Source organism: Mycteria americana, chromosome 1 (assembly GCF_035582795.1).
Source record: "Mycteria americana isolate JAX WOST 10 ecotype Jacksonville Zoo and Gardens chromosome 1, USCA_MyAme_1.0, whole genome shotgun sequence".
Classification (NCBI taxonomy): Eukaryota; Metazoa; Chordata; class Aves; order Ciconiiformes; family Ciconiidae; genus Mycteria; species Mycteria americana.
In genome coordinates, this window is record NC_134365.1 from 64219003 (window position 1) to 64245606 (window position 26604).

General features: G+C 46.7%; 1 protein-coding gene across 2 annotated transcripts; it reads left to right on the top strand.

Annotated features, from left to right (window-relative positions):
* Window positions 1-699: 699 nt before the first annotated feature.
* On the top strand, window positions 700-25532 carry ATP6V0A4 (ATPase H+ transporting V0 subunit a4). Of its 2 annotated transcripts, XM_075491709.1 has the most exons (20): window positions 700-825; window positions 1326-1404; window positions 2250-2344; window positions 3403-3528; window positions 3922-4016; window positions 5090-5216; window positions 5807-5889; window positions 10267-10360; window positions 11804-12016; window positions 12437-12587; window positions 13156-13295; window positions 13606-13763; window positions 14233-14326; window positions 16125-16243; window positions 17205-17421; window positions 19029-19136; window positions 21030-21164; window positions 22132-22249; window positions 24171-24342; window positions 25439-25532. In XM_075491709.1, exons 1-20 carry the CDS (start codon window positions 709-711, stop codon window positions 25530-25532), a joined length of 2535 nt encoding a protein of 844 aa, XP_075347824.1. In that variant the 5' UTR covers window positions 700-708. The 2 variants fall into 2 exon arrangements, with proteins under 2 accessions (XP_075347824.1, XP_075347822.1); XM_075491707.1 differs by lacking the exon at window positions 21030-21164 and having other exon boundaries at window positions 709-825.
* The last annotated feature ends 1072 nt before the right edge of the window (window positions 25533-26604 follow it).

Here is a 26604-nt window from a genome sequence, read left to right on the forward strand (position 1 = left end):
GTAAATAATAATAAGCATACAGACAAAAGGAGCTTTTATGAAATGCATGATATTTCATGTATCTCATTTTGAAAACAGTCCTTTATGGGGAGAAAATGCTTTTTAAGTCTTAAAGTTTGTTTTAATTTAAATAAAATAGTCCTCTTCTCCCCATCCCCATATAAAATGCTCCAGATGCGTTTGCAATGTTGTGTTCATGCTGCCAATGAAAGTCATAAAAACCAGTCAGGCCTCTCTCACCTGTCTAATTGCAAGGTGAAATTAATGATTTTTTTCTTCTCCGTCTTGTGGAAGACAAAGATAAATTGAGTCCTTCACAGGCTCAGCATCCAAAACCCAAATCAAGAGCCTGAGTGCAGTGGCCTGGAGCATCTTTGGCCCAGCCGAGGACAGGGCAGGGTATTCGCTCATCATCTGTCCTAGGGGCCCAGTGGCTCCCCTTTTTCCCCCTGTCACACACACACCTTAGCATCCATCACCGCGCCGGTGAGATAAAACCTCCCGTGGGTCCGAGGAGGCTTTTAGGAGGTGAAGAAACCCTTTTGAAGGACACGACGGGGAGCATTGGGTTAGCTTCCAGCACGCTGACTCAGTGATCCCAATGCTCCCACAGCGCTCCGCACCTGCTGGCACCTCCCCGGGCGAGGAAGGCTGCGCCGCTGCCACCAAGGGCCCCACGGACGCCTAGGTTGGAGGAGGGCAGGCGAAATGGCCTCGGTCTTCCGGAGCGAGGAGATGAGCCTGATGCAGCTCTTTCTGCAGGTGGAAGCTGCCTACTGCTGCGTGGCCGAGCTCGGGGAGCTGGGTCTGGTCCAGTTCAGAGACGTGAGTAGTGCCCAGCTAGCACGCTGAGCGGCGGGACATGCGCCCTGGGGTGTGCTCGTCCCTCCCTCACAGCACTTGGGGAAGGTGCACCTGCAGGGTGGTCAAAAAGCCCATGGAGAGAGCGGGACTTCTCCAAAGCTGACCTGAAAGCCGGTCACCATGCTGAGGCCCAACCTGTTCCTGAGTCCTCATCCAGTGCTCTGCACACTCTATGCACAACCTTAGGACGATTCCCTCCACCACCAGAAAACAGGGGTCTCTCCATGAGAGTCCATCTATGACCCCTGCTGTCACAGCAAGACTGGGTGGAAACGAGCCTGGTAAGGCCGTAATGTCCTTGGCCCTAAGGAAACCCAGGGTATTGCCCTGCCTCTAGGAATCTGTAAGATGCAGCGGTGTTGGCCGTCTGCACCGAAGGCGTTCGTTCTGTGCCGATGTTAAAAATGAGCGCAGCAGCGTGCAGCCTCCAGCCCCAGGCTTGTTTTCCCTCCTGTTTTTAGCTGAATGTGAATGTGAACAGCTTCCAGAGAAAGTTTGTGAATGAAGTGAGAAGGTGCGAATCCTTGGAGAGGATCCTGCGTAAGTAAACGCTTGTCAAATGCAATCGGCTTTCCGCCAACTGCTGGTGTGGGATTTATTTCTTTGTTAAGTGCTCTCACACTGTGGGCCAGAATTAGTGGCAAAATGGTGATGTTTTCATCTGAGCTCCTGGAAATGTTTTGCATGCATCAGCTAATTACCGCTTCACCCCATATGGGCAATAAATTGTTGCCCCTGTTTTGAAAACTGAACCGAAAGGAGGTTAATTAGCTTATATAAAATCACAAGATAAGTCTGGGGCTGGGCAGGAGGCTAATCCAGATAAACAGACTTTTACACCAATGTGCCAGCCGTTGGCACACGCCTCCTGTGGCCAAGCGCTTCAGCCTGGGGACAAATCCTTAAAACCTGAGCGACAGAGCTTGTGGCACCTGCTCTCCTATGGACGCGTGTCCTGTGACCTCTGCGCTCCCCCCACCACAACACTGGTGCCCACCATAGCCGCTGTGGCAAGGACAGCACTTGCCATTGCTAGAGCGGAGGAGCGAAGCCCGAGCTTGCTGTGCGCCTTATTCGCTGCCCCAAGCAAGGGGTGCCGTGCCGGCTATTTGTGCCAGGGCTGAGGGCTGTCCAGGGCGAGGGGGTGGGAGCGGGCACCACAGCTTCAGGAGAAACAGCATCCTCACTGAGAAAGGAGGCTGCTGGGTGTCCAGCTCTTGATGGCTGTGTATATGCACTGGGATGATGGCCCTTGTATATCACTGCCCCTTGTCCCACCTCCATGTGATGCCTCAGTCCTGACAGGGGGTTTAGCAGCAGCTGGTGACCAGGGTGATGCAGCAGGGATGACTCTGTATCAAGACCTCTGTGTCCTTTCCTTGCAGGTTTTCTGGAAAATGAGATGGAAGACAATGTTGAGATAGTCAAACTGGAAAAGTACCCAGAGACCCCCCTGCCCCGGGAAATGATTGATATGGAGGTACAGAATTTGGAGCGGGCCGAGGAGAGAGAGAAGGGGATGTGCACTGGGATGTCTGTGTAATGTGCTCGATACAGCCCTCCCCTGCCAGGAAGGACGCGGTAGCTGAGGCTGGTACAGCTCTCCCTGCCTGTGGAGGTGCTCCCTGAGTCGCTGTCTCAGCAGTCAGCTTAAGGCTGGTCTTATGGCATGTTCCTAAAGGAGCCCAGTCTTTTTGCCATCCCCTGTGAAACATCCCTCTGGTCCCACATATTAATGGAAAGGTATCACTATCACAGAATTGCCCCCAGCATTCTGTAGGAGAGAATAAGAAGATTTTTGGTGAATAACCAGGAAAGCTGATGTTAGAACTGGCTTCACTGCATAGAAACCCCAGAGCTGTCTGTCCTGGTGGGAGTATGGTTGTGATATAGTAATATGGGGCCTGACACAAATATTTGTCCCGTGCTTTTGGATGTGCAAGGGATGCTTTATTCTAGCCCAGCTGGAAGCTGAGTTTACCAACAGGGTAGTTTTTAAATGCTGCACATGTAGGTGACTAGGAGGAAAAATCATGCTTTCCAAGGGCTTCAGCTTCACAAGGAAGGTGGTTGCCTGCTGTGTTCCTGGACCCACATCCTCACCTAATTTTTGGCCTATAGCTAATGAACCTAAGCTAATGGCCTTGTTGTAGGCTGCTTTTGTTGTCAGTAGACTGACAGCCAGCCCACCTGGGGTCTGAGATGTCCTGCAGGGAACCACAGAGGTGCCAAGACAGGCTGAGACACCTACACCAGGCACCCACTTACCTGCCTGAGCTTCGGTCGGGTAAGTCAGAACTCCAATGCCAGAAGAGGACAAAGCACCCAGTAGGGAATGTGGCAATGGGAAAATAAGGCATTGGCATTAATTAATAGCATCCTCCAAACTCAGTGTTTGTTGAAGTGCTCATTGAATATTTCTGTATTCCCTCTTGAAAAAAAACAACCATCTATTTTTGTTTGAGATTTGGTATCAGCTTGTTAAAGGGCCATTGGTCTGCTTCAGAGTTTTTCTGGATGTGCTTGGACCCTAAACAGGCAGTGCTGGAGAAACTTGAAGCCGAGCTGCTGGAAGCCAACCAGAACCAGCAAACGCTGAAGCAAAACTTCCTTGAGCTAACGGAGCTCAAACATCTGCTGAAGAAAACCCAGGACTTCTTTGAGGTGAGAGGCCTCTTTGCTCTTCCAACAGACATGTGAAATGTCCTAAAAATACTGACATTTTCATTCGGTGTGTGTTGCAGTTATTGCTTTTTAATCAAAAGCCAGTGGTCTTTTCCACAAGCCAGTAAGATATGTTTGCAAAAGCACCTCAGTCACTTTGGAGCCTGCATCTTTCTGTGAGTCAGTGGGTCTCAAGAACTTGGTTCCCAGATCTCTTTGAAAATGACATTTATGCTATTCAGTTGCTAAGATATAGTTTACCTTTTTTTTTTTTCCCTTTTGGTCTAAATCCCTGCAGAAAGCTACCTTTGGGAGAAAAATGTCAGGAGAAAAATGTGAAAATAGTTTTCAAACTGGCAATGCTGAATAGTTTTTAAAACTAATGTTTTCCAGGCAGAAACCAATCTGCCAGATGATTTCTTCAGTGAAGACACATCTGGACTGCTGGAGCTGAGAAGCACTCCTGCCGCTGCAGCTGCCAAGCTGGGGTGTGTATTGGGGTGTGTATTGGGGTGTGTCCCCCAGCTTGGACAGGCTTCCCACCTGCACTGCACTGCTGTGACACTGGCACACCTCCTTCCGCTTCTTAGCAGAGGTTGCTCACCAGCCTCTTCAGCATAGCTGTTTAATGAAGATGGAAGAGTGACTGTCCTCTGAAGTTATCATCAAGCTGTGGTCAGGTCATGGGTCAGTGGGACAAATGGACTTTTACTTCCAGGCCACCAATTCCAGTGACCCCTTAGTAGGTACTGACTGAAAATGGTTTTCTTATGGCGTCTCACCTGTGGCTTCTGGACTCAGGCATCTGGCTACCAGCCTCGTCCTCAGAGATGGATGTCTAACCACAGCAAAAAGCCATGGGATTGCTTGCACTGGGCTTTGTCTCCAATAGAAAAGGGCATTGAGGGTGAGAGTTAGGGAGCGGAAACACTATCATGCGTATTGCTGATGGCAGTTTGGTGGACAGCATAGACTCAAACAGCTTTCCCTTGTGTTTGCATCAGCTAGGTGTGGTGAAACTTGCTGATGGTGTTCTTCCAGGCTGGTGTTTTTAGCTGCTCATGCTGGTATTTCTGAAGTCCTGCTCAACTCTTTTATGAGCAAAGCATATGCCTGCAGAGGGCTTGCCTTGGTGGGTGTATACCAGCATGTCATGCTGAACTTCAAAGTTCGGTCTGGTGCTTTCTGGGAAGAGGAAAACAGGAGGGAGTAAAGATAAACCACCACTTCAAAATTGCTACCTCCTACCTCTGTCATTCAGGCACTCTCTGTTTGTGTGACTTTAAGCATCTCCATTTCTAGCCAGAACTGTCTCTTCTCCTTTTTCTGTTGATCTGGGGAGGACTTACAATGTTTTAAAGAAAGAAAAACAGGATAAAGTCAGTAGATTGAGTTAAGAGCCAGGCTTGAGCAAGGAGGTCTTTCCTGGAAGTGCCTATAGCAGCAGCAGAGCCCTGGCTATCACGGACTAGAAAACAAGAGATTGTAAAATCATGTGTGTTACAGATCCTAAAAGACTTAGAACGGGCTTGTAATTTATTTATCTTTTAATTCTGCTCAGATTCACAGCAGGGGTAATAAAGAGGGAAAGGATGATACCCTTTGAGCGTTTACTGTGGCGGGCCTGCAGGGGAAACATCTACTTGAGGTACACCGAAATGGACACCCCCCTGGAGGACCCTGTGACGGTAGGTACCCACCTGTTTTTGCTTCATGCTGCTCCTCGTGCATGCCTGCGACCTGCAGAAACTGAACTGGTGCCCTGGCCATGCTGCAGCACCGGCTGCCTCGCCAGAGCTGGGTGTCTGAAGTGTAGAAGGTGTAGAAGAAAGGTGGGAAAGTCTGACGACGGGAGAAGATTTTTTGACATTGCTTTCCCTTTTTGCTGTTATTGAGGTGGCTTCTTAACCCTGGTTAAGGTGTGTGTGAGTCCTAGCAGGGTGGCTGTGTTAGGGGGACCACTGGGGAGGTGGGCTATGGCTGTCCTCACCTGGGGCTGGAGGGTTGATTCCCCTTGGTGTCTCTCAGGTGAGCCCTGTGCCCCGGCAGACCTCCTGTCCCCTGCCTCTCCGCTCCACATTGCTCCTTCCCCCATAACCCAGAGCTGCCACATGTGCCTGGTCCCTGAAGCAGCATCTAGGGAAAACATTGCTGCTGGAAAACTGGGGCTGGGGGAAAAGAACAGCCCAGTGAAGAGGCTGCTGAAAAAACCCACCACCTTTTCCACACTGGACTCTTTCCTCTGGGTGCTTTAAATTCTGCTTGAATTGCATTGCAGAGAGAAGAGGTGAAGAAGAACGTGTTCATTATCTTCTATCAAGGAGAGCAGCTTAAACAGAAAATCAAGAAGATTTGTGATGGGTAAGGCAGGCTGGTGGGCAAGCCACAGTGACTCCCGCAGAGGTGTTTACCTGTCAGCCTGGGCTGGCTGAATTTGGAGCCGGAGATTAGGTCTCCGTGCCCCTGCTGTCAGCTCTGCCGACAAGCTCCCGTCTGCTCCTCAGCTCTGCTGCTGCTAATCATGAAAGATATCTGTCACCTTGGCACTTGGAAATTGAGGTCCTAAATTTGCCAAAGTGACTTAAAGATCTTGGGAGCTTCATTTGCTAGGATTTTAACGTGGGACATCTTAAAGGGGACTGGTTTTTAAGAAATACTCAGCATTTCCCCTGAAAACCAGGGGCCCTAACTTGGGCACTTAGAACATGGTAATCCCCAAACTGCTCTCAAGCCTTCCTGCATTTCAGTGTAAAAGGATGATGCTGTAGTTCATTCAAGCCTTTCCCAAGGCCTTTGTGTAATCAGAGACAGAGCCCAGAAGAGGAATGAAAGCTTCATACAGCCTGACTTGTTTCCACCCTGTTAAGCATCTTGAAAAGATAATTCAGGTCGAATATTTTGTTACTCTTTCATAACACTGATGACCGATGGGCTTTGTTGCAGTGTAAATCAGATTTGACGAGGGGATCTGTCTGCTGTCACCGAATCCATCTCAGGTATAGCCCCTCGGCCAAGCAGGGCCAGCCAAGTGCCTGCAGGCTGCCGAAGGTCGCAGGGAGGGGGTGAGCAATGGCTCTTACCTGACATGTGCACCCAGGGCAGGTCTTTCCCTACCTCCTGCCTGTAATCAGAATAAAAGCAGGAAGGTCAGTTCATCCAGCTGGCAGAACTGACTTCAGTCCCATGAAGCGATAGACCCCTGGGGACTATTAGGAATTCCTGCACTAGAAATGGGGCCCTCCAAGATGCCTTCTATAGGCAGTGGAGGGCAATGCTCATTCTGAGAGAAATTCAGCCCTCCTGAGGTGGGCATCTCTCTCTATAAAGCAGCCAAGGGGGCATGGAAAGCTGGGGGAAGACTCCCAGGTCTCAGTCCCTCATTTCTGATCCTGAGCCTCAGACATGGAGGGATTTTTGCCATTGCCACTGTGCAGGATCAGTCTGCTGCTGCCGGTGGTCTTTGAGCTTTTGGCGAGTCTCATTCTCTTTCTGGATTACAATTTCCTGCTTATGTCCCATTTCTTTGCCTGCTTTTTAGAGGCTGTTCAGTACCCTTCTGCACTCATGGGCAGTACCTGGTGGTGAACGCTTCCCATTGCCTTTGCCCTTGTGCCAACTCGAAATGTATGGCCTTGCCCATTGCCAGGCCATACATTTCGAGTTGGCTGGGGCTGCCCAGCGTGCTGCAGGTGCTTCATTTTGGAGGATTTTTTTTTCCCCTGCAGCATTTTAAATTCCCTGCAATCAAAAGCCCAATACTTTTTTCCAGGGTGGGAGTAAAAGAACAGGCAATGCGATGCCTGTCAGCATTTTTGTTATTGATTGAATCCAGAATCTTCCAAACCGGAGGCACGGCCTTCTGCAGCGGGGTGCAGCCGGGAGCATGGGGCCAGGCAGCACTGGGAGTGTGAGCAGATCCCTGCAGGGTGGGCCGTGATGGGCAAAGTTGTTATGAGCTGGTGGCATGTATGTGGTGGTAGGTTTATAGAAAGGAACTTAGACTGGTTTCTCTCAGCCTTTTGTACCTGAAGGAAAGCATACCTACCTAAGACAAATTCACAGGATGTCCTTTGCGGTGCTACTGCACTGTTTTTTGTTTAAATCAGGCTACACTTGAAATTGTCCTTTATGTCTTTTCTTCCTTTCAAATTTTTTGCTTGCTAATATGCATGTATATACAGATGTTTTGCTGAGTGGCAGTTTTTTAAATGTATTAATCCCATGACTCTCCTTCTGTGTTCTGTGGGCCATCAGCCATCGCTGGTACACAGGTCAAGACATTTTGGTCTGGTCCATCTTTAAGGCAGGGTTAACTATACCTAAAGCAGATGGCAGTGTCATTCCAGCTGCAGCAGGACATTTCTGCTTAGCACTAAGTCATCATTCATGACAAGTAAATATCCTGCAAAAATCATGGGACTGGTATGAGCCAGTCTCCTGCAAGGCAGGCTAAGATTTGTTTGCAGAGCAGTGTGCCTCAGGTTACACTTGCAGTCCCTGCTTGATTCTAATTGGTAACATTAGTCTGCCAATTTCATGAGCATTAAGTCCATGCACAAATTTATTAGTGAAAGGTGTAGAGGGAGCAGGGAGGAGGAAAATGTAAAAATTTTTCTTTTCCTCCTTTTCTTGCGGCTGCCTCAGTGCTAATGTGAATACTAAACTGGGTTTATCAATGTAAGGATTCCCTGCTGAATTCTCCTGGAGCTTTCAGAGATGTCTGTGCCATTAGGGCAAAGCTGATACTCAGTATGCAAAATGGCTGTTAAAAGATCAAAGCAACGCTGCTGCAATAACGTTATTGGAAACGGGGGAACTGTACAGCATGGAGGAATAAGCTTTCAAGTTTGATTAAAAATCCTTATTAAGGATGAACTAAGAGCTGTGAAGAATAAGAAGATGGAAATAATTAGGTAGGGTGAATAACCTTTGGAAACGAATACCAGGTGTTGAGCGAGGAGAGATTCAATTCTGGAAGGGGAAGTTTAGCTGAAGAGCGCGTGCTGTCATTACACACGGCTCTGGGCTGATCTCTAGGAAACTGCTGTGTGTTTTGTTCAATTTGTAACTGTCCTCACTTGTGTGTGTGCTGGAACTGATTTTGGAGAGCAGGTGGTGATATATTCTGTGCTCAGACAAAGCCAGAACGTGATGCTTATCTGTATACAGAGCATGCACGTTTTTGTCTCTTAAACTGGGATATAGACCCCTATGACCCTGTTACGCCTTCTTTTAATTCATCTCACGTGCAGAAAGGCAGCCCTTCCGTAACCCTAACTCAGCATAACTCCACTGCAGGGTGGTAGAAGTGTGTTGCCTTAGGTGGGCAGAAGATCTCCACTCCGTAAAGAGGAGCGATCTCTTCCTGCAGACCTGTTGGGGCAATATCGAAGGACGACATTTATAATGCCCTTGAAGCAGCAGGGCTGGCACAAGCGCTAGATATCACTGAACAAACCGAGTAGGAAAAAATGGAGGGATCTCTGCTATTTTAGTTACTGCAGCACCTCAGCTCAGTTAAAGCTTGTAGGCGCAGAGCCTTGCAGCAGTGCGCCTTGTGATCTGCGAGGTCCCAGTGGGAACTCCTTGTGCCCGCTCTTCGTGCATGAAGTACACTCTGGGACTTGTTTTGCAGGCAGGACAGGTAGCTGTACACTTTTCAGAAAGACATGCAACTTTTTTATTTCTAAGGGGCTGTATTGGGTTCATAGAGCAGCTTTACAACACGGCAGTGTAGAAGGTCATGTGGCATAGTATAGATGAAGCAGTATACAACACCCGCATGGAGATAAGACCTTCACTCACACAGTAAAAGCCCACATTAGTCCTTATTATACCACATTAAACAAACCAGCTGAATCTCCCAGATACAGCCTTGGGGGTAAGCTTATAAAAGCATTTATACTGGCCGGGCCACATGTAAGCTGACATAACAGATACCACCCTCAGGTGCTTAAAAAACTTCACCCATCCTTCCCTTGCTCCCAAGCTGTCTGGCCAAACAGATGGTCCAGAAGCCAAGAGCCAGCTGGATGGTCATTCTCCTTTTGTTTTATCCTGGAAATATAGCCGTTTGTTTTGGTGTTGTGTGGTGTTTTTTTTTTTTTTTAAACAGAGTTATTTACTTACACAGGGGGCACGCAGGAAGGCGGTTTGTTTGCTGTGCAGCAGTAGCTGGGCTGATGCCTTCCCCCAGTGACTGCGAGAGGGTAGCGCAGAGGCAGGGACTGGTTGCTTCTCCAGCCTCAGTGCAAGAGGGCCATCTGTTGGCTACCGGTGCAAGAGGGCCATCTGTTGGCTACCGTGCAAGAGGGCCATCTGTTGGCTACCGTGCTAGCGGGGCTGCCTTGCCCCGGGTGGGCTTTGTGGCTCTTTGCAGCTCCGGCAGCGTCCCCAGGCGTTAGCAGGGCATCCGTCCTGTGGGCGTAGGGGAGGTGCCTGTGTATTAGTGCTGAGCGCTGTATAATGTCACGTACCTTGTGGCACCTGCGACAGGGAGTGGTTTTTTCTTTTTTTTTAGCTAGACCAGGCAAAAGGACCCTTTTTCTCGTGAAGAGATACACGCACCTTTTTAGACCTTTCTGGGAGACCAGGCACAACTCTGTAGTATGTAAGAAGAGTATACTACCGGGTGAGGAATGGAGTCTGGTTTCACCACTTTTGAGCTGAGAAATGTCCAGAGGAAAAAAAAGTGAGTCAAATAAATGGTGTTTCTCACTTCTCTCTTACTGAGGCTAGATTTCGTGCCACAGTCTATCCCTGTCCAGAGGCTGCCACCGAGCGCCGAGAAATGCTTGATGGAGTCAACACAAGGATTGAGGATTTAAACACAGTAAGTGGCAGTGGCTTTACTGGGGTCTGAACCTTGCAAGTGGGACCTGCCCAGACATTTGTCCTGTCTGAAACCCTGTGGCCATGGCCAGATCCCAGGCTTGTTTTGGGAGCTGGCTGTGCAGAGCTGGCTGGGGGCTGGGGATGAAGCCTCCAGCCCAGGAGCAGTCCTCCTGCCTGTTGCAGAGGCCAGTGGCTGTGCTCTGCTCTGCCCATTTATACCCCCTAGGACCTGCTGAGGGACAGCCTCCCATCCGAGGGGCTTGAAGACTACTTGCTGCTGTTGGCTGTGCAGAGGTCAGAGGTTTAGACCATATGATATGGGGCTATAGGGTGGGATCTAAGGTCATCAGCAGGCTGCAGGTATCATAACCAAATTGCACATTACACAGGCTGTCCAAAATGGTTTCCTCTAGCTCTTACAGCATGGTTTCCCTCAGCAGCTCGCAAAGTTGTTCAGTCACAAGCGTGGTACAACTATACTAGGCTCAGAGAGGACTCTGAAGACGGTTTTTTAAATATTTAAATTAGGTTTTCTTTACTGAGGAAATTGATCTTGGGGCACCACAAGCAATGGAAAGCTGAGGCTGCTGTTTTAGAAGTACAAGTAGACCTCTGTATTGTCACACATGACAGTCAGTGAGTCACAAGGCAGGAGGCAATTGTACATCCACATACTGTATCAGGACTTCATGCCTTTTGGAAGGACTCCTGCCTGTGACCTTTGTATTGTCACACATGACAGTCAGTGGGTCCCAAAGCAGGAGGGAATAGACACCCTGTTTACCTGAGGTGACCCATCTGGTAGTTGACATCCTGCTGTCACCCCGCTCTGTGGATGCCCGTGACTGCCAAACCTGCATGCAAGTCTGCGTCCAAACTGACTTTCACTCCTGAGCATCATGGGCAGCTAGGCTTCTTCAGCACTTGCAGACCACACAGGTTATCTTCCTAACACCTTATCTCCATTGCTCACTTATGCAGCAGCACTGTGGTGGCCACATCATGCATGGAGGTCCCACCAAGGCCATGAGCTGTAGCTCTAGCAGGGCAGGCATGCTCGTGGACATGATGTGCCCCAAGTTCATGCACAGAGCTGCCTACAGGAGACGGCAGGGTGGGAGCACATGGTGAGATGTGACCAGTCTCTAAGCAACTGGGTAAGTAGCCAACTCCACAGCTCAGTAAATCCCGATGGTCTCCTCTATACTTACAGAGGCTCAGGGCCATGCAAGGAGAGACCTTAGCAAACAGCATTGTGCACCTGGTGTCAAGTGCTCCTGTCTCCAGACCTCCACACACTGCCCTCCAGGATACCCCACACATTCATATGAATCACTCTCTTTCCACAACCCTTTTCCACCTGCCTTCCCCAAATAACTGCGGAGTAGACCATGCCACCTATGCCTTCCTGTCTCGAGCGCTGCCCATGCTGTGCTTACAGGTGATAACCCAAACTGAGTCCCACCGCCAGCGACTGCTGCATGAGGCAGCAGCCAGCCTGTGGTCCTGGGGGATCAAGGTGAAGAAAATCAAGGCCATCTACCACATCCTGAATTGCTGTAACATCGATGTCACCCAGCAGTGCGTCATTGCAGAGATCTGGTTCCCAGTGGCTGATGCTGGCCGGATAAAAAGAGCTCTCCATCAGGGAATGGTAAGAGACCAACATTTTGGGTCCCTGAAGCTCTCGCCCAAACTGCATTGTTTCTATGTTGAGCATATGTTCAGACTTCTGTCTGTTATACATAATGCTGGGCTCCTTTTTCTGTTTTAATTGAAGTTGAGATTGTTGCATGATCTCTTGGCCTCGGGGAGTTTAAGGTCAGCGTTAAATCTTAGCAGGTTTGTGATCGACCCACAAGAGTCAGGAGTGCTGGCAGCTTTCCCTGAACAAATCGATAGCACAGAAAATGGAAAAATCTGGATATTAGAAAAAGGGTTGAGATATAGCATTCTTGAGCCCAGCTTTCATGTTGCTGCCTGGGCATGTTTGGACACAGACCTTAGTGCTGTGGGACTGATTCCTCTCTGCTAGCCACCCTGACTGTGTCTATCCTTGTCACTGGGTTTGCAGGAGCGCAGTGGCTCTATTATTGCCCCTATCCTGACCGCCATACACACCAGGATGTCACCACCCACCTTCAACAGGACCAACAAGTTCACAGCTGGATTTCAGAACATTGTGGATGCGTATGGTGTGGGCAACTACAGGGAGATGAACCCAGGTGAGAAACACTCAGCTACCTGCACCTGGCTTGCTAGAGCCAAAGCAAAACCTTTGAGCTCCATCATCCTAAAACATGCATTCATTGCGGATTGAGAAATGTGAACCATATTTTCTGCTGGTAAACCTAGTACTGTTTGGTGCATAGGCATGGATTTTCTCAGGCAAAGAATTTGGCTGTCAGTCTTCAGTGATTGATCGTGGCAGGAAAAATGAGCTACACAAATACAGGATGGGGAACAAATGGTGAGGCAGCAGCACTGAAGAAAAGACCCAAGCTCACAAGGCAAATATAAGTTGAGCTTATTGTGCTGAGGCAAAAAAAAAACCCAAGAGAACCTGAGAAAAGTGTGAAACACTCATCTCAAGGAGAGCACTGAGAAACCTAGAGTCTTTCTGGTGGTAAAGCTTGTTCTGCACTAGATGTGATTGCCTGGTGAGTAGGGGAGGGGTTGTGGAGGCCTTTAAGGGCAGCAGCTGTGAGAAATGGTCTGGTGGGGTGGATTGCTTCTCTGCTGAGGTCTTTTTGTTTAGGAGGAGATGAGCTTCTTGTACTTTCCTTCCTGCAGCTCCATACACTATCATTACCTTCCCCTTCTTGTTTGCGGTGATGTTTGGGGATTGTGGCCATGGCGCTGTCATGCTGGGCTTTGCACTCTGGATGGTCATTAATGAGAAGAGTCTCCTTGCCCAGAAAAGCACTAATGAGGTGAGTACCAGGGAACTGGTGCACCCTCTCAGCATAGGAAAAGGCTCATCATCCCCATTTGATAAAAGGGGGCACCCAGCCTCCCTAAGGCTGAGTGGAGATCCTTCGAAGATGCTTATGAGGCAGAGATTTGGCAAGTAATTCTGCCTGCTTCTACACAGAGACCTGGATGGGCCCAAGGGACCTGGAGTTTCCTATCAATAATTGTATATACATAGATTAGTACAATCATGTCTCCTGTTCGCCGAGGCCCACCATGTGATGGGACTGCAGGTACTTTGGTCACTGGCAGTGCCTTCTCCCCCTGCAGATCTGGAACACCTTTTTCAGTGGGCGCTACCTGATCCTGCTCATGGGCATATTCTCCATGTACACTGGCTTCATCTACAATGACTGCTTCTCCAAATCCTTCAACATCTTTGGCTCTTCCTGGCATATCATCCCCATGTTTAAAAATAGCACTTGGAAGTAAGTGGCTAAATGTGGGAAACAAGTGAAAACACACCAAATGGAGCACGTAGGCTTTGAAAGAAAGACACAGTGACTGGCTGTGTGGGGAAGGGAAGAACTCCCTGCTGTGGGTGCAGACATGAATGAATCAGAGGTTTTGTCTGACACACACAGGCAAACTCACTATTGAAATGGAAATGTAGAGTCCCCGGGAACACGCCTGTTTGTTCAGGCACTGATGTGCATGAAAATCTGCAGGTGTCCGGGACTGATGCATAGAGACTTATCAGTGTGATGGAGACTGTCATTGTGTAGGACCCATTTACACACACACACACACGCACACAAGCCCAGGATAACAGTTCACAGAAAGGCTAGAGTCAGTGACAGATATCATGTGGTAGTCCTCAGCACATCTCGCATAAATATACCGTAGGCTTATACGGTGAGATTAAGCTGCAAAGGACATTTCCCTTTTCTCTTGTAGTAAGGATGTGCTTCTGGACAATACAGTGCTGCAGCTGGATCCAGCAGTCCCAGGAGTCTACTCTGGAAATCCATATCCATTTGGAATAGATCCGGTAATTAAATTAGATTGCTCTAAAATAATTTGTATTTCAATCCTGTTTCTACATATCAGGTACATCAGTAGCTCCCTGCTCTCTCTCCTGAAGCCCTGCTCTTCACTTCTTGCTCTTTGCCTGTTCTTTACATAGTCGTTGTGATGTTTTTCTTTAGCAATTAAGGATATATATTGCTGATAGTTTTGCACAGGCAGCAGCAAAATGGTAAGCAGGAACGAACTTCCATTTTGCTGGAGAGTGGTCTTGTGCTGCAGTCTCTGCTCTGTCACCAGTCTGCCGGACTCACTTTCCCTACTTGAGTACTTAACCCATTCCAGAGCTACCTCACAAGTTTGAAGGCAAAGTTCTGATTTCCATGCAGTCTATCGTATGAAGTGTGAAGTAAATGCCAGTATTAGTTAACTTATCCACATTTTCTTTTCTGTGTCCTATTTCCCTTTTCTTGCCGTTCTCTCTTTATCACGCATTGAAATGTAGTTGTTAACATCAAGCTTTCCTGTTTCAATCTTCGTATTAACCAATTAACCTCTGTTCTGCTGGATGCACTCTCATTTCAGTTGGTCACACAAAGAAACACTGTTTTCCCCTGGTTTGCAGAGACATTGACCTTGTAGTAAGTTTTTCACAAACCCAGCTTTAAAGCTCTGCCCAGGACGTAGGCAGTCTAGTTCAGGAAGTCACGACAAGAGGAAGCTGAATTTTCTGTACATTGCCCTGACACATCCCTAATTTAGGTTAACCTACGCTAGCCCCTGTTCCAGCCTGGCCGCTGCCTGCTCCAGAGGCTGGGACCCCTGGCTGGGAGGGAGGAATGGCTGAACAAGTGCGGGCAGGGAAGTGGTGGACTGGAAAGCACCAGCCCCCGCGTGGCCCCCTCTGTGGAAATGATCCGTGTCATCTGCCCAGAAGGATGGATGGCTCTTTGCATTTTGCAAGTACTGGCAGAATGGTTGAGGTGTATCTTGGAAAAGAAAGAGTAACCCTGAGATGAGGAGGCTAGGAAGTCTCTTCCATAGCCATAGAAGAGGCAAAGCATGTCAGACAAAGGCACATAAGCTAATGTTTTGCCTTCCAGATAATCCTGTCTTCCTCCTTTCTGTTCAGCTACTATACTTAGTGTCTAAAAAGAGGTATCTACTTACCATCTCTGCGGTCAGAAGGCTTTGGGGTCTAGGAAGTTTTAGAAGAAAGGAGAAGCAACCCTGAAACTCTGTAGAATAAAAAAGGCAGGACTGACAAGAGGCATATGGTTACTGTCCAAACACAACTGAAAAGTTAGTGCAGAGAGGCAGGTGATAATCTGATCTCCATGGCCAAAGAGCTGGAATGAGCTTTTTTTTTGTTCAAACAAAAAGTTTGAACAAGTTCTGCCCTCGGTACTTGTCTAGTGAAGGTGGAACAAATTTCCGTAGCAGCAGGAGGGATTTTCTCATGCCTTTCCACCTCTGCTAAAGGAGATGACTCAGACTAAGGGCAAGGAATGACACTGAAAAGATCTAGGTTCTGCTACCAGCCTTTGTGTTGGTTTCTGGAGCACTGAAGCAAAGTCACTACATTGTTTTAAATCCCTGTTATTTCCTCTGTTAAATGAGGATAATACTTTGTACCTTTTAGATTAGAAGCTTGGCAGAGTGAAAAGTATTGTAAGGAACATCTAAATTTCCGTTGCTTGTTATCTTCTTACTAGAACTTGTAGGAGTAAATTGGTGGTGTCAAAGCAACAACTTTCACAAATCTGTTATTGATCAAACACCTGCAAATCTTGTTCTGTCTTTCTCTGCTCCTTTCCCCAAAGATCTGGAATGTTGCATCGAACAAGCTGACTTTCCTGAACTCCTACAAAATGAAGATGTCAGTTGTCATTGGGATTGTGCATATGATTTTTGGTGTGATACTCAGTGTCTTCAACCACATGTAAGTTTGTTTCGCCCAACCTGTTGCTGCAGCACACAAGTCCTCATCGCTAGTGTCCTTCATTCAGAGAAAGCCTCATATCTCGGACCGATGACTTGAATTGTGTCCTTTCCCCAGTCCCCAGAAATGCCCCGTACACTGACTGACTCACGCCACTGTTGGTACGGAGTGCTAAGTCCAATGGCTGGAAGGACAGCCATCACATCGCAGATATTCTCTTGCATAAACTCTCTTTTTCGCTTTCTCTCTTATATTTTTGATTCTGCAGAAATACTGAAGTACACGAAATTAAAAATATATAGCACCTTCCGCTATTGATAATTTTTGTCTTGAAAGACAAACTCTTTTGGCCTAATCCAAAGCACACTGAAATCTTACACAGTGTGTGTGTGTGCGTTTCACCTGACTTAGTGGGCTTTTGGTCAGGATCTGTGGATGTGCATGTCTATATCTCTGCCTCTATATTTTGCAACAAAAACTAAGAAGTGGTGATAGAGTGGACGGGCTGACACTACTGTCTTGAGAGAGTCTCCAAAGCTGGAAGGTGTGTAGTGACCTTCAAGGATGGAAAGTGTTTGTAGATGACAGAGAAGAGGACTGCCCCTACAGAATTGATTCTACACCTGGTTCTGACCTTCCTCAGCGTATAATGCTTAACTTTGTAAATTAGCCATTTTTTGACAATCGGCTTTTATTTCAATGTAGTAATGAGGTGCTAAGATACTGGTGGGTCAAATACAAAAACCTGAAGAGAATCAGTATGACAAAGCTTTTGTGTTTAAATAATGGCTTTCATTGATAAAGTCTGCAATTATACACTTCTTTCTTGGCTAGTGATTGTTGTATGTTTCTTACGTTATTTTCTGAAGAGTAAGTAGTGTACAGTACTGACATACTTGGGTGCAACCTTGTATTAATACCTAGTGTATTAATTGTACTTATCTTTCCTGATTCTTTCCAGCTACTTCAAGAAATACATAAACATTATCCTTCAGTTCATTCCAGAGATGATTTTTATTGTCTCTCTTTTTGGCTACCTGGTCTTCATGATTATTTTTAAATGGTGCCATTTTGATGTCCACTCATCCCAGAGTGCACCAAGCATCCTCATCCACTTCATCAATATGTTTCTGTTCAATTACAGTGACACTTCAAATGCTCCATTATATCTGCATCAGGTATGGATCAAGCAGCTCGAATCCACTGTAGCTCGTTTTGGATTTGCAGTGGGTGTTGTGAGAGTGGGCATAAAGATGGGGAACAGGCTCAGAAGCTCAATCACAAGTGCCAGTCACAAGAGAAGTTTGTTCTTCTGGTATTGCGTTGGCCTTGTAGACAGGTAGGACAGAGAAGCTATCAATCAGTGATGCAGAGGAAACCTCATTCTTAGTGTCATCCTTACAAGAATGATGATGCAATTTAAGATACTTTTGGGAAAAAAAAGAAGGGTGATTAGAGATGCAAAGCTGGGTATTGCAGATGTGCTGTCCTGAAGTCTGGACACGATGCTAGAGACAAAGCAAGCCTCTCCTTTACTTGATAATTTCTTATTTCTTTTTTGGAAAACTTGAAAACTTTATATTTTCAGCCAAAACCAGAAGTAGCTAGAGGATTTTCTGGCAGCTTTTTGTCAGAAATACCTCCTCTGGGGAGTTCACTTAAAAAAAAAAAACAAAAGCAAAAAAATCTCCCCTAAGAGAAAACTTCTTTTAAAGTAATCTCTATTTATTTGCTCAGAACATGGATTATTTTTTTTTCTTGCTTGATTTTACATCAGTAGCATCAATGAAGAATATGTGAGAAAATGCTGCCCCAGCCACATGTATGCATCTACATCTATACAGTTGCACACTCTGGCACTTCAACGTGAGCTCATTTTTAGGGCTGCTGGTGAGTCAGAGTTAGTAGAGATCCCCGATCAGTTCCAAGTAACTGTGTTAAGGCTGCAGGGGAGTTTGGGAAAACACAGTTTGCCCAGCCTTCAAAAAGTCTTTAGGTAACGTTTTGCTTTGTAACAACACAAAGCCTTTCCAAGATGGTAATTTTTTTCTCATATTCGTATCCCCCTACCCCACCAGTAACTGTCTGTGCCATCCACCTGGGTAGTCTGAATGCAAATATTGTATGAGACCAACCATAAGGTGATCAGAGATCTGAGCCAGCTTTAAAAAATGCAAAAGTTTTAGTTTGGGGTTTTCTTTGTCTGGGTTTTTTTTTTTGTTTTTCTTCAAGTACAAACAGTTATGTTAGGACAGCAATAGGGGTGGCATACTGCAACAAGAACACCTTATACTGTAGGGGCAATATGTTATCAAACCTAAGTTAAGGGGATTCAATTCCCTTCTGGAATTGCAAATGTAGAGCAAATCCTGGATTCCATGCTTTCCGGGGGAAGACTTGAATGACTTAGCTCTTACTGCAGCATTTCTACGTTGATCAAAGCAAGGCAGACTGACTGGCTCACCCAGCAGTTAGGACATTCACTTGGGACACTGGAGAGCCAGGTTCAAGTCAGTAACACTGAGTTTTGGCAAATTAACCCTTTCCGACATGAAAGCCTTTCATCTCCGAGTCTCCAACCATCTCTAGCTGGCAGTGCTTTCTGGAGCCTTAAGCAGTATACATTTATTTTCATGGCCTTACAAGCAGAGGAGACTCAACTGATAGAGGGAGTATATCTGTTGTATAAAAAAAATACCGTTTTATAGAACCAGGTTTCTAACCATAAATGTAGTCAGCTAAAGGAAGTAAAGTAATTTTTTGCTCTTGTTGTTTTGTCTTTTAGAAAGAAGTGCAGAGTTTCTTGGTCATATTTGCTCTGATTGCTGTTCCCTGGATGCTCCTAATTAAACCTTTCATCCTCCGAGCCAACCACCAGAAAGCGCAGCGCATGGTAAGGGATGTAGATCAGGCAAGGGGGATTCAGTACAGCGAAGGCAAAGCTGAGGAGACAGACCCCAAAAACTGTTTGCAGTGATCTAATTCTGCTTTTCTCTGATCTCAGAGTTTCTCCGGTGATGTCAAACTGTGCTTTACAGCACATGCACCAAGAGCATGTGTATGGTCATTTGGCTGAGCCATCTAAATGGGAAGCAGGAGCTTTGCTCGCAAGGCCGTACCCTATTTGTTGGGAGAGGAGTTAAGCTGACACTGAGCTCTTTTAAGTGTCATATCCAAAACCAGAGAAGGTTTAGAAAGACTGAAGTGCTGGTAGAGCCAGAGAAGGTTTAGAAAGACTGAAGTGCTGATAAAGCCAAGACAGAGCAAAGACCTCAGTTGCCAGTCCACAACCACCACTAACCACTTGTTGGCTGCTCTGTAGGAAGGGGGCACCTGCAATACCCCTGGCCTTGGAGACATCAACACTGCTTGGAGGAGAGGCTTGATTTAAAAGCTGTTGCCTGCTTTCCAGCAGTGCTTTCTTCCCTAAGTGATTGCCTTCACATTAACAGAGCCCTCCTTCCCATGGGCTCTGCGGTTTGCCCAGCTCTTCAGCACGTAACTGTGGCAGCTGCAGTTTCCCAGTTGTTCATTAATTCTCTCCTTTATTACGCTAGCAGGACTTTAGTTGTCTGTCAGGATTTACTTCTCTTTATAGTCAGAGTTAGTGCCTGGAGTACCTTTTATAGGGCACAGATGTTTCCATTTGAAGAAAGAGATGCTCGTTGTGCTGTGTGACCTTTTCCAACCCAGTCACTTCTGACCTATAACTGAAAGCCAGGTCCCTGGGAGACCTTTGCAGCCCTGCTTCTGCGCTGTAATTTCTTATTTTGTCATTCTTCTGGGATTTGGATGAAAGCTTGACATGGCTGACTCCATCTCCTGCTTTTATGCTAGCAACATCTGACAGCTTTTCCCCACCTCCTATTATGCCCCTGTATTTCTGTTCCTAATTTTCGTATGTTAGCTGTCTGATCACATCTTACATTTACCCAGATTTATATGTTTGCAACAAAGTCTGTTCTCTATGCTGACATTCAGGTAAAGCAAAGATAAAGCGGGTGTGACAATGATTACTGCCGCAATAGAAAACAATGTTATCATGAGACCTTGCCCATGAAACCTGCTGCGGGCTATAAAGAGTGACAGGGCAGAACCTGACAGAAACCACGAGGTCCGTATTTGGTTATATTGTATAATAGGACTGTTATAGTCATATAATGTAGGGCTATTCTTGTGCTGTGCTGTCATTTCTGGAGTGAGGCTCAGATCAGGTTGTTCAGGCCTCTAGAAAAGCTCTGTAAAGAATGATTACAGAGAGAAAATGGGTTGTCATGAGGTTTTTGTCAATGTAAAATGAATCAAGAGATCTGAATTGTATTTCTGTCTGTATCCCAGGAACTGTGTGACCTTCATCAAGTCACTTGATCCTTTCAGGCTCCATTTCCCTTTCACTTGATGCTAATTCCTTTGATTTGCACCCATCTAATTGAATTCATCAGCTTTAATGTGCCTCAGTTTTCTCATTTGCCAAAAGTGATGGATCTTCTCATGGTGGGTATAAAGGGTGCATTGTGAGACTAGAAACTAGCTCCAAATTAGTTGGAATCACTGGAAAATGCTCTAGGATGGAAAATATTTAAGTATTAGCCATTCAGCAGGAGTACTCAGTCTCTGGGGCCCATGATGACTGACTGTTGTTGAAATTGTCCTCATGTTCATGATATAGTCCTCCATATGTTACCCATCATGAGGTTATTGACAGAGTTCTGTGCCATGGTCTGCTTCATTTTGGTATCAACCTGTAGCATGACATAAAAGACATACTACATTTTGTTTCTGAAAGATTCGGTCTCAAGCCATCTCAGGAAACCCTGGAGGTGAAAATGAGGTAGATGTCCCAGAGGCCAGTCACTCCAAGAAAGCTTCCCAGGGAGACCACAGTGGTGGCCATGGAGGACATGACAATGATGATGAAGAGGTAAGAAAATGTGGGCAGAAAATTATTCAGACACACACAATAGCAGAAGACATGAAGTCAAGCAGAAGGCTTTTGCAGAGTTGCCAGCCCTTCTTTATAACAAGATACCAAGACACACTGCTGCAACAGTTTGTATTTCCAAACAGAGTAAGCTTTGAATTTTCATAGAATGAGTTCCTCTAAATTTTTCCTTTAGTTTTGCCTGGTGAGGGCAGGCATCCTTACAAACCTCAAGCTTTTACAAACTTCGCACTTTTGTTTCCCCAGGGAGGGTTGTTTCACTTCCACATTGCACCCAGAGAAGGTCAAGCCTTCTCCAAGAGTCAGTGAATTCTCCTTCCTTTAAATTGTGAAGCAGCACTGAAAAGTTGACAGCCTGCAGTGCTGGCTAGGGAGAAAAGTCTTCCTTTGGCAGATATTGTCAAGGGCTTCTGCAGTATGCAGCAACACAGTTAAAAAAGTGACAAAAGTGTTTGTAGCAGTTGGAAGTACCAACAATACTGAGTATGGATATGGCTGACTGTTCCCAGTCACAGGGAATCTTCACAGTCTTAGAAGATATGCTTATTCAGTGATATCTCCCAAAATGCACATGCCAATAGGTCGATAGTCTGAAAAACCCTATTTTATATAAGAATTTCTGTCTCTACAAGAAATCACAAAGATTGGTAGCAATTGGATTGCCATCTTATTCCAGATTTGAAATTGTAAGATGGGAATATGAGCTGGTTCCTGAACATTGGCTTTTCACTGGAATTGTATTTCTCCAGGGAGAATGTACAGGAAGATCATAGAGAACTGACAATTTTCAAAGCAGTCTTTTTATCTGGGAACTATCTGTGTGTTGCTGAGGACATATCAAGGAAAAGGGAGGAGTATGAAGAGCCTTTGGTGGAGTGTTGCTCTGTTAACCAGGAAGCCCTGAACTAAGAACTAATAAAACGTGTTTGGTTTTATGTTGTTTCAGTTCAATTTTGGAGACACATTTGTCCACCAAGCTATCCATACCATTGAATACTGCCTTGGCTGCATCTCCAACACAGCATCCTACTTGCGGCTCTGGGCGCTGAGCTTAGCCCATGCACGTGAGTGATTGACCGTTAGTTACCTCACCAGCAACTCCATGCTGATCGCTGCTTCTGCCGGTGTTCGAATATTGCTGTGAATTTCTCCATGAAATCAAAGTTCTCCTTGTGGATGTTTGTATTTCAGAATGTTTTGCTTCAGGTCAGATCAATCCGAGCATTTCATGGTGGCCATCTCATTTTTTAGCAGTGATCTCTGGCAGCTATATATCAGGCAGCTCCTGACTGCATTTGCTGGCTGGGACCCGTTTCCCACGTTGCTCTGTAGCTGCCCTTCTGGAATAGTCCTCATGGCATGTGGCATGGTGGGAGGTGCAGTCCAAATGGGTAGTCCAGTCCACAGAGTATGGGAACCATAGCTTCATTTCCCAGGAGGCACTTGCGGGTATGCAGATGAATGTTAAAATGACTTGAAACAGTTATTTTGATTTGGTTCCGCAAACTAGGAAGAAAAGTTTTGGTTCAAGAACTCCTGAAACTTGTCATTTTCACTGGGATTTTTCCCAGCAACATTTAGTGGAACCTCACATTCCATAAGAAATGTACAGCATTTCAATGTCTTTTGTCTTGATTTAAGATAAAAACAAATGCTCATATACTAGAAATTGCCTCAGGCTGGAACTTCAGATTTTCAACAACTCTAATTTTTCGGAAATGTCTTTTATTAATATTGCTGTACTGCCTCTGGCTAGCAGTTGCGCCTGCCCTAAAGAATTGGGCACACAAAAAAGGAAAACAAAAGGGGGGGCATGCCATGGATTGACAGGGGTGAGCTGTACTTCTTGGCAGAGAAATGAGCTTAGTAGGAGTCGAGTGGAAGCTAATACACATTAGCTTTACATGGAGGACACGTATCTAAATAAAATAAAATAAACCAACTAAAAAGCTTAGCTAAGGGCAGTCCTATGTGTTATGTCAGAATCCTGCCTGGAAAACCACCATATTCCTTTGCAGCCTTACAAACTGGCACTGACAGGAGTATTTTTTCCTGAGGGCAGCTGTTGCAAAGGGATCCCTTGCGTCTGTTGTCACCTAAAGTAACAGGTCATTGAATCTATAGTCTGAATATGGCTCGAGGACCAATGACTGGCAAGATGGAAAATAAGGCTGAACTGGTGGCTGGAGGATCTGGATGGAGAAGAGCTGGGCTAAGTCCCTGCCTTGCCTGTATGAGAAGGAAAATTGCTCAGTCCTGAATCTATCCAATGTGATTGGGGTAGTTATGTTAGGAGTATGGTCTTGCATTGACAGGACATATCAGATATACCAGTGCTGTGAATGTTGATAAAAACCTGTGCAAGAAAAAAAATCTTTAAGAGCGTGCAAGCAACCTAAACATTAATACAGCCAGCCTTGAGTGGGACCAACCAGTTGTCCTTTTTTTTCCACCACAGCTTCTCCATGACACCCTAAGAGAAGTGGTTTGGAGAACAAATGGAAATTACATGTCTCCTGTGGGTCTTAGCTAGCATCAGTCAGTACAGCTTGTAACCTAATCTACACGTGTATTGACTCTATCAATCAATCATGTTGACTGGGATTTAGCAGCAGGTAGTCCTAGAAGGCTCGGGGTACTGCCTATCTGCCATGTTAAAGAGGTGCAAATTAAACCAATGACTGTATCATGCCAGGGTAACAGCAGTCTCGGTAGTGTGCTCACATGGTCTTGCGATACAAAGCAAAGCCAAAACAGCACCATCAGCTTCTAAGACAGTGAAGAGGAGCCATGGAAAACAACCTGCATCCACTTTCCTTCCCTGGTCATCGTGGAGAGGCAGGGTGGCCATACATGATTACTGTCATGTACGTTTTATCCTAGGCCAGCTCATCCAACTGGGAAAAATGGGTGAGCTGCCAGACTGCACACTGTGTCTGTCTACACTGTTGCTCAGCACTGTTTTCCCTTTATTTCCTTTTGCAGAACTGTCAGAGGTCCTTTGGACCATGGTGATGCACAACGGGTTCAACAACAGTGGCTGGGCAGGCCTCATTGTCATCTTCATAATCTTCGCGGCATTTGCAGTGCTGACGGTAGCCATCCTGCTTGTCATGGAGGGGCTCTCAGCCTTTCTGCACGCCTTGCGTCTGCACTGGTAGGTGGTGTGCTCTTTGGGAGCTTTTCCCAAAGCAGTCTTCGGGACGGATCAGGCTGTGGAAGCAGATGGCCACACCAGCCGGTGTTAGACATGCTGTGCTAGTACCTATGCATTAGGACGTTGGTCCCCCTTGGTGAATGAAGCGAGGGAGACTCTTCCAAAGGGAGGTCAGAGCTCCCTGCTCCACCTCTGAGCTGCTCCCTGGAGCAACCTGCCTGTCCTCCTGAGCCTGCGGGGTCTGTGGGCACGTCTGGCAAATGGCAACCTGCAGCTCTGCCCCGGTAAACATGCAGAGCCACCAAAGCCTCCTTGACCTGCATGATAAGGCCTGAAGGCACAGCCACGCCACTGGTTGTGTATCCCACCCAGGGTTGCCATCCAACAAGCCAGCTGGGGACTACCTACTGCAGCAAGACTTCAGCCAGGGCTGCAAAACCTGCTGAAAACCTGGGTCAGCACTTGTGCCATTAGCCCAGGTTGAGCTCCAGGCTGTTTTGGCTTTGTGGCAAACGAGTTCCAAGTTAGCTCGTGTCTGCCTTAACTACACATCAGTCCAGGCAAGGACAGCAGTGTGGACACACCATCAGGCTAGCATGTAAAGCAAGACCAAGGTAACAAATTGCCCCTCACCACCACCATAACTTGGCATCCTGCCTGAGACACCCAAGCTGTGGCCTTTTTCACCATGTAACGTCCCACCAAAACCCACAAACGCTGCCAAGGCAAACCGTGGTGCAGTTGCTTGTCATTGTGCAGGGAGGGGGAGAAGTCTGTCTCCTCTCCCACCAGAGCGTGCAACCAGCAGGTGGTTATCCCAGCTCTCAGAGCTGCTAAAAGCAGTTTAGCGGACATGCAAGGTCCTGCCGACTGGCCTCACGAGGAGCGATTCCAGACTGACTGATGGAAAGTGCTGGGTCGCTCCCTGGGCTGCCTGTGTCTCACTGCTGGCTCCAGAAGGAGCCCATGTTCCCCGCTCAGAGGCCACCATCTCTCGTGGCCTCCCTTTTCCCATGGGTGCCACGTTTCAGCCTCTCGGCTGACCGTAGGTCCTGCCCGCAGGCAGCACTGACACCCCCGCTCTGCTCCTCCCCAGGGTGGAGTTCCAGAACAAGTTCTACGTGGGAGCTGGGTACAAATTTTCTCCGTTCTCCTTCAAGCACGTCATCGATGGCACTGCAGAAGAGTGAAGCCAGTGCATCGCTGCTTCGCTCCTCAGATCAGGCTCTATTTTCTTGTGGTTGTTCACCCACAGAGAAGGGTATATGGGTGAAACCGAATGTGATTTGGCCCTTGAAAGAAGAGCAGCTGTAGATGACAATGTCCTAGCTGCATTCACATATACTGCTGTATCAGCTGAGAGCTGAACTACATTGGCCAGGCTGGCTGGACCCTTGACTGAGTATCTCCACCGATGTCTTTGCCAAGTACCTGGTCCTCAGCATTTGATCGGGTCAGCTGCCTACTGCTTGGTTGAAAAGAGGAGATGCGGCTTTTGAATTAAATTGGTTATTAATAATCAACTCGCATGTGTTTTGCTCCATTTACTGCCTTGTCTTTGTGGCATATTTCTTTCCGAGGAAAATATGTTTTGGCTGTTGTTTCAAGCTGTGGTTGATCATATGACAACGATTAAGTCCCTTATAAGATTGCAGCCCTTCATTTAGCACACAATGCAAACCAGCTCAAAGACAGATCATATTGCAGGCTTGCAATTTTCTACATGCTTTACTACAACAACCCTCTTTTTATCTGATTTGCTCCAGGGCTTGACAGCACGGGATTATAGACGTTTGCACACGTCATCGCTTAACAAAAGCGTTAGTTTTGAGCTGTGTAAACAAAAGAGTGTGCCAGTTTCCACATTGGCAGCCAATTTATTTCTCTATTGACTTGTTTCTCACTGGAGACTTAAGATGACTCCCCCTGTGTCTTTTTCAAGACGGGTTGTTAAGGCAGACTGTGTAGAAATGCTAATACCTAATGAACAGAAAGAAGAGAGGAATCAAAACAGTTGAGACAAATTTGCAGTATTGATGTACTCTGATCTTTCCTAAATATTCATGAATTACTAGTCTTTCAAATTGAATAGCGTTAATCGTGACAGGCTATTTTTTTTAAGCATGGAGGATGTAAAATCCCCACACAGATTTGGAGGTGACAGTGTTCCTTCCATGGGGTGTGACCAAACAAGCCTCATTTTCAAACCACGCACCCCTGATATCTAGCTCCACCAAAGAAACCCACCCGGGAGAGTTCCCA